Source organism: Myzus persicae, unplaced genomic scaffold (genome assembly GCF_001856785.1).
Source record: "Myzus persicae strain clone G006 unplaced genomic scaffold, MPER_G0061.0, whole genome shotgun sequence".
Classification (NCBI taxonomy): Eukaryota; Metazoa; Arthropoda; class Insecta; order Hemiptera; family Aphididae; genus Myzus; species Myzus persicae.
In genome coordinates, this window is record NW_019100591.1 from 24345 (window position 1) to 32160 (window position 7816).

Below are 7816 nucleotides of genomic sequence, written 5' to 3' on the forward strand. Positions count from 1 at the left end.
TTGTTACACTCTTAATTTTAATAGTTTGATATTTGTAATTAAAAATGTTGACATAGTGGATAGCCTATTCTTTGTATTTTTCATTTCATAATTTGATGAGTTTGAAACTTTAATGGATTATCGGATTATCCATAAAATTTGTAAATTACTAATTAGTACTTTTTGAATACATATACAAATACAATACAACAATATAAAATAAGAATACAATTTTGATGATGTATATGTAAGCCACTAGATAGCGGTGTAACGTAACTTTTAACAGATATCTGATAAGAACAATTGGTGATCACAAAATAATGTCTCGTTGTGCAACCATTCAAGATTTTCAAGGAAGAATTTGGAGTGTATCGATACGTATCGAGGCAATTTTGAGCGTTCAAGAAGTTACACGTGCAGTATACAAGCGATACGTACCGACCCGTATCGGACTCGGATTTCGATACGAGGTGGTACGTATCGATACGTATAGATTTTTTCTTCTTGAAAATCTTGATTCTATCTAAAGCCGTGGTGCAACCATAGTATCTATATCCGTGTTTATTAGGCACAAACCAACCTTTAAATTTTTTACACCATGAACCAAAAAATACATAATTACGGTGGCGTAGAAGGGCCAACTATAATCACGATATAAAAAATTATATCTCGTTCATACAACATAACTTCTTGTAAGCACAAGATAATTTCTCGTTCATACCACAAACTATCTTGTTATAACGATATAATTTACACGTAGACACTAGATAATCTCTTGTTTTCACGACAAAACAATTCACTTTAAATAGGAGGTTATAAAAGTTGTGTCTGTTTTTCTAGTAACCAGAACCGTGGTCGATTTTATTTATACTTTGAAGAACGTTTATATAAGGGGGGTTCACACTAACACCGTGTCGTGTCGTGTGGATAATTTTCTCTGATTGGCTGAACCGCGTGGTTCAATTGCGGTTTACCATATGGTTTATCATTATTTTATCACACGATACCACCGAAACCAAACGATACCGCATAGTTTGAATATATTCAACTTTTGGCCGTGTGGTTACAGATAAAGCGCAGAAAAATGATAACTAAAAAAATAATGATAAAATTCAAAATAACCTATAATTAAAATTTAATAGAAAATTCAATTGAACGTTGAACATTTTTTTCAATTGGTTACTTTTAATTAGCTGGCTACTTGAAATTATTTGCATGTCGTTTGTCAAAGTAAGTACACTAAACTTTTATGAGTATTATATCTACATTTATATTTATTATAATTTCATAAGGTATATTTATAAATATACATTTAATTTTTACGCACTCATTCAGTAAGAACTTAATCATTTGCTTTGATATATTGACACCATAAATCAGAGGGGGTTAAGAAGATGGCTTTGTTAATTGCTTGACACAAATTTACCGAAAATACTTAGGTATCATTAGCAAAAAAACTAAAAACAATTCTTTGGATATTACCTATTAGCACACCTAGTATCTAGTATTAAGTATCAATGCATTTACAAACTAAATAAAATATTGCTAATGAACACTATGCTCACAATTTACGTAATATTGTAGTATAACTAGTTTTTAAGTACAAATTACATGTTATAACTCATTTGCCTTACCACAAGCATAGAGCTAAATTCATAAAAATACTTAACTTTGTAATTTAAATTAATAATAATTGTAACAAGTAAACTTTTAATATTTTAAATTAAAAAATATATATATTATACTATTATAATAGGTACATTTTTTGAATTTTAAACAATAAAATATATCTTCCTGAAGTTCTTTTTTTGCACTGCACAAAGTAACAATTTTCACTGCACATTTACTTTTCTTACTGCACACTAAAAAAACACTGACACTAACAAAACATGTATAATATAAGTAATATATAACAGTGATTATATCCAGTACCTACATCATATTAACTAATGATTTGAATGCTTTATTGCTTTTAGGGTAAATTCTGTCATGGCCGTAATGCTTTTGTAGTAGAATCTGTAAAGAAGCATGTCTGCCCTCAAAGTATATAAACAATAATTTCATAAGTTTATTCATAAATAGCTTTACTGTACATTTTATATTTACAGAATACACCCAGTTAGTACAAACGCCTGGAAACACTGGTACAATTCAAAATATTCTTCCAGGTGCCTCAACTAGTTCTGTTAAAGATATTCTTCCAGATTCAACTCCTATGCCTATGTCTTCTTGGTTTCATTCATTATCAGATCATGATGAGGAGTTACATGATGAAGAATCACCACCAAAAGGTGTTTTCAAATTTATATGCAACTCATTTTATTTATAGATAATTATTGTTTTTTTATTATTTATATAGATATTCGTAATGTGCAATCAACTTCCAATGCTGAACAAAAAATTGTAGGAGTTTCCAAAGAAGACATGGCTGGTTTAATAACATCAATAGAAGTTGCAGACCACTTTGGAATCACAAAATGTCGTTGGGAGAAAGATCCGAAAATATTAAAAATAATTTATTGAATTTGATGGTATATACATTTCTTAAATCATATGCTATTATTAATTATTCATGATACATTTTCTTGATATGTAGGCAAATATTCTATTCAGGGATTAAAAAAGAGCTGGAAATATCTTAAGGAAAGATATACTAGGGAAAAAAAATCTGGAGTGAGTGGTGCAGCAGGAGGTAAACAAGAATGGTGTTATCTTTAGATTTTTAGATGAAGTATTGATAGTTGATAAATGGTAATAATATTTCATTACTTGTGTCTGTTTGCATAGTCAATTTATGTATGACATAAAATGTTAAAATAAATAAATAAAAAATAACACATAGTTTAACATGTCTTATATGAAACATACATTGACTATACAAATGGGCGTTAGAAATGTAAACATGTATTCTTATTGTATTATGCACAAATTGTTAAACAGCACGGTTGACAACCTTAAACCTACACACACCAGCCTTGAAAATGATTCAAATCAAAAACAAGACAGGAAGTCTGTAAAAAGTATGTATTTTTATATTTTTCAGTACTTCATCCCTGAAACTCTGATCAATTAATGAAATATTTTCCAAATATCTATACACTACAATATTTATTTTTAATCACTACCAAATGTATGTTTATTTTCAACAGGGTCTGTTATGGAAAGTCAAATGGGAATGATAATGGAAGAACTAAAGCAGAGTAGACCTATTCCCCCATTGGAGCCTGTATTAATTGAGCCCGAGTCCAATGATGACACCAAGTTCAGTTCATATTTGGCAAGCTTGATGTCAGACTTACCAAAAAAGAAAAAAAGAATTCTTCAAGGACAATTGATAGCTATTGTCATTGAACAAATCGATAACTAATTGTTTGATACTTACATTTTTTATTTTTTATTATTCTTAAGTTCTGTGAAAAGGAAACTTATTTATTTTATTATTTTATTTTATTGTTATGTTAATAAGTAAGCATTGTTTTTTTATTATTCTAATGAAATATAATTATTTGTGATAAATAGTTATTACATCTCACAAAATTAAATTATGTATTGTCATACTGAAATGGAACACTACCCTCTGCGGCAAAGTAATCTGTTAATGTTGACCTAATTTCTTTCGAATTTTGGTCGCAAAAATTTGTCCCCATTTGACCCACAGGAACTAAACCGGCAGAATTTCGGTTTGCAATTTTTTCAGTTTCGCCAAAACATGTAGGGAAGTAATATGTGTATAAACCTATAAAATAAAAATGATTTTCATAATAAAAAGAAATAAAGCGCATATAAAAGGTAACCATGTATACAATTTTGGTATACATTAGACAATCGAAAATATTGTATTACCTGACTCAGTTTCTTTTTTTAAAATTAAATTATGAAGAACCACTGTTGCTTTGATGATACTCATCACAGTAGGCTCAGAAGCAATTATCACCCTTCTATATATACGCCACCTTGATACCAATATGCCAAACTGCCAAAGCAATTTTCTATGCATCTTCTCGGTTCAATCTGAAAATATAAAAAAAAAAATTGTTTAAATTATCCCTATTATTTGTTAATAGACATTTTGTATTCAGTCAACCTCTAGTAATTATTATTTAATTATTACTAAATAAATTACCTATAGTTGAAAATGGTAGATTTCAAAGGTAAATTTTTATTTCCTCGTCCGGGATATAGTCTTATTTCTTATTACATTTGGTAAGAGTGGAAAAGCTTCATCTGCCACAATGAAATAAGGGCAGTCTTTAAAATGTTCACTTATAGGTGAAGCTTCAGGAAAATTAAAAATATTCTGAAGTATCCTTCTACCCATTTCAGAAGCCCTCAAAACTCCACCATAACTACACCTACCTGGCATTCCAATATAAACACATGTAAAATTATAATTGACATCACATAGTGCCAAAAGAATGGTACTATGTGTGCCTTTATAATTGTAGTTGATGGAACCACTATTTGGAAATGCCTGTAAAAATTAAACAATAATGATATTAATTTACCGAACATAGTGCATTTAATTTTAATTAAAAATTAAATTCTAAGTGAAGCAAAAGATCTATTGGCTTTTTTATACTCTAGTTTTCATTTTTTTTTACAAGATATTACAATCTGTTCAAGAGAAAAATAAGGAAATTTAATGAAAGAATATAAAACACGATTAGTATAATGGAAGAAGCCACCCAGTGTTGTCACTATCTATTTTGAGTGTTAGGAACTTAGGAGGGTTTATATGCTCAAGCATCTAGCAGGTTGCGGCACCAGTTTATCCTATAACCGGATTAGAATTGATGGATATTATTGCCTTGTCATCAGCATATTCAGAAACTAAAGTGTTTGGAGTGGTAAGGCTGATCAGCAGCATAAATGTTTTTAAAGAACTGGAAAGAGTATACCCCTCTAATTTTCTTAAAATAAAAATATGCATACTTGATGTACAACGTGTTCTCCATCTAACGCTCCTACACAATTGGGCATTTGCCATTTATCAAAAAATTCAAAGGACAATATTTTCCATCCTTCTTCAGTGGGTGTAAATAATACCTAAAATATAAATAGTTTAGAACACAATTTATTTAGGTACTTGCCTATGTTTATTAATTACTATAATCAAAGCTTACATCTTTGTATAATACATCCCACAAACAATTGCAGCATTCTAAAATTATTTTTGAAACAGTGGATTTTCCAGTTCGAAAATTAAACATTATGTCAGTCATGCTTTCCCCAGCAGCTAAATAAATATTTATTGAATTATTTAATATCAGATTTTTACATAAATATTGTACAAAAACTAACATTAACGTAGCAGCTAAAATTTAGACAACTCAGGTCATGAATGAATTCTTTGTAGATATGGGCCCATTAAAATAACTAGTTCTTCAAATGTAGTTGGTGACATTCTGGTAAAATTAAAAAATAGGTCTGAATTTGATAGCCGATGCTCATTAATCATAGTGTTAAAATGACTATGATCAATACGTTCTCGTAGCAAAGGCCTGACATACTGCAGTCTACATTATCAGTATTCCTAAACTCATAGCTTTATTTACAATATTTAGATCATGATACAATGACTTTTTATAAGGCACTAACTGGTTTTCAAAATTTAAAAAATTGAACTAAAGTTAAATTATAGAAGTAAAAATGGGAAGGGGGGCATGGGCGCCAGCAGGCAAATGAATTTTAAGAATCAAAATAAAAAAAATGTATGAAAAAATGTACTTTAAAAACAAATATGAAAGACTGCAATCTACAATATCAGTATACCTAAACAAATAGCTTAATTTACAGTTGTTAGATAATGAAACAATGAATTTTCATAGGGCAGTATGTGGTTATCAAAATTTAAAAAATTGACCAGAGTTAAATTATAGAAATAAAAATGGGAAGGGGGGCATGGGCGCCCGCAGGCAAATATATTTTCAGCACAAAATAAAAAAAATGTATAAAATAATGTACATTAAAAACAAATATTTAAGACTGCAGTCTACAATATCAGTATTCCTAAACTCATAGCTTTATTTACAATAGTTTAATCATGAAACAATGAATATTTATAGGGCAGTATATGGTTATCAAAATTTAAAAAATTGAACTAGGTTTAAATTATAGAAAAAAAAATATGAAGGGAGGCATGTGCGCCCGCAGGCAAATGAATTTCAAGAATCAAAATAAAAACAAATGATAAAATAACTTGATAGAATTCAAATTTAAAAATAAAATTTTGAAGGGGGGCATGGGCGCCCGTAGGCAAATACTTTTTAAGAATCAAAATAAAAACAAATGATAAAATAACTTGATAGAATTCAAATTTAAAAATAAAAATGAGAAGGGGGGAACGGGCGCCCACGGGCAAATCAATTGTAAGAATCAAAATAATAAAAATTTATGAAATAATGTACATTAAAAACAAATATTAAAGACTGCAGTCTACAATATCCAAATTAATAAACACATGGTTTTAATTACAATAGTTAGATAATGAAATAATGAATATTTATAGCGCAGTATTTGGTTTTCAAAATTTAAAAAATTGAACTAGAGTTAAATTATAGAAATAATTATGGGAAGGGGAGCATGGGCGCCCGCAAGCAAATGAATTTTAAGAATTAAAATAATAGAAATGTATGAAATATTTTACATTAAAAATAAATATTAAAGATTGCTGTCTACAATATCATTACAAAATGTGAAAAAATATGATCAGAGTTCTTTCGACTTTATCTTGGTACAATAAAATAATGTGTAAAGTGCATTTTGTGATTCGCAAATAATTAATTAGTATTGACTGCATTTATTTATTATTAATCATAAGTACTGGTACAACGCTAGCCGCAAGCTTTAAAACTGTGGATACAAATTATGATACTTAATTAGGTTCTAATTTATTTTGGTAATATTTAAATATTTTCTTTTATTGTTATGCATATACAATATCGAATACCTTGGTAGTTAGTAGGAAAAGATCATTGCAATGCACTCGACCAGTGATGATAGTATACTACCACTAGCCTACTATCATCACCACAGCTTCAACTCTCCATAGCGCTTAGGCGTACTAACCTTTGTACGACTTATTTTAACCCTCTGTCTTAACAGCATAGTCGCGCGAGTTGGGCAGTATGGGGGGTGCTAGTTTAATCACCCCCGTTTGGCGCGCGACTAACAGAGGGTTAAGTGGGACCCTTAGAATAAAAAGATCCTTATTTGGTTTTCTATTTTTGTGTCCGCTTATCAAGTTGAACATTTATTATTTAATTATTACAACTTGAAACAACTTGAAGCATACAACATATGCGAAAGGCGATAAAGACTTTTATATGTTCATCAACTTGAAAGTATGATTGGATGTACATTTTAGAAGTAACTAGTTAGTTTTAATATTTTATAAGAATGTGTTGGCCCCGTGTAACAAGTGCTCATCAATGTGAGCAGATCTCATTTAGCAATGAATGTTTTTCTATTAGAGTGATTTTTATTATTTGGAATCAACGAAGATGAATGATAACTTCTTAACTAAAATTTGATATGTTTCATACTAGTAAGACGCATTTGAACAATTTATTGGAGACCACACATTCAGGTGAAACGTCATTCTTAAAGCAACGTCTTTTTATTAATTATTTAAGCTTCATTTGTTTTGTAAAAATTCTAGGAAGATGTCTAGATTTGAAGCAACTGAATAACGTAGTGAAATAATTTTATTTTGAATTTCTTTGAGCATCATCCGGCTGATAAACTTTCTACCCTTTCATTGCCAATAGCCGACTAATATAATCGAAATTTAATCTAATAAATCTATTAATATAAACAATTTTGATTTTTTTTTTGT

General features: G+C 29.3%; 2 protein-coding genes across 3 annotated transcripts; one reads left to right on the plus strand and one right to left on the minus strand.

The window, feature by feature from the left end:
• Positions 1-1073: 1073 nt before the first annotated feature.
• On the plus strand, positions 1074-2971 carry LOC111035447. Of its 2 annotated transcripts, XR_002604648.1 has the most exons (6): positions 1077-1209; positions 1956-2022; positions 2088-2270; positions 2339-2510; positions 2576-2730; positions 2920-2971. XR_002604648.1 is itself a non-coding variant. In XM_022317075.1 (4 exons), the coding sequence occupies exons 1-4, from the start codon at positions 1195-1197 to the stop codon at positions 2500-2502; spliced, it is 429 nt and encodes a 142-aa protein (XP_022172767.1). In that variant the 5' UTR covers positions 1074-1194; the 3' UTR covers positions 2503-2511. The 2 variants fall into 2 exon arrangements, 1 of the variants encoding a protein (XP_022172767.1); XM_022317075.1 differs by lacking the exons at positions 2576-2730; positions 2920-2971 and having other exon boundaries at positions 1074-1209; positions 2339-2511.
• A 493-nt stretch (positions 2972-3464) lies between these two features.
• LOC111035454 lies at positions 3465-5215 on the minus strand. Its single transcript, XM_022317088.1, has 5 exons — positions 5103-5215; positions 4912-5025; positions 4103-4450; positions 3823-3990; positions 3465-3715 (listed from the first exon to the last, which is right to left on the minus strand). Exons 1-3 carry the CDS (start codon positions 5199-5201, stop codon positions 4139-4141), a joined length of 525 nt encoding a protein of 174 aa, XP_022172780.1. The 5' UTR covers positions 5202-5215; the 3' UTR covers positions 3465-3715; positions 3823-3990; positions 4103-4138.
• Positions 5216-7816: the final 2601 nt, after the last annotated feature.

Excerpts from the sequence above, each read along its gene's own strand:
- LOC111035447 (XM_022317075.1), top strand. Across the intron at positions 2,023-2,087 it reads GAAGCATGTCTGCCCTCAAA|AATACACCCAGTTAGTACAA; the intron begins GTATATAAACAA and ends TTATATTTACAG. Across the intron at positions 2,271-2,338 it reads TGAAGAATCACCACCAAAAG|ATATTCGTAATGTGCAATCA; the intron begins GTGTTTTCAAAT and ends TTATTTATATAG.
- LOC111035454 (XM_022317088.1), bottom strand. The coding sequence starts at position 5,201 with ATGACTGACATAATGTTTAATTTTCGAACTGGAAAATCCACTGTTTCA. Across the intron at positions 5,026-5,102 it reads GGGATGTATTATACAAAGAT|GTATTATTTACACCCACTGA; the intron begins GTAAGCTTTGAT and ends TTTATATTTTAG. Across the intron at positions 4,451-4,911 it reads GAGAACACGTTGTACATCAA|GCATTTCCAAATAGTGGTTC; the intron begins GTATGCATATTT and ends TAATTTTTACAG.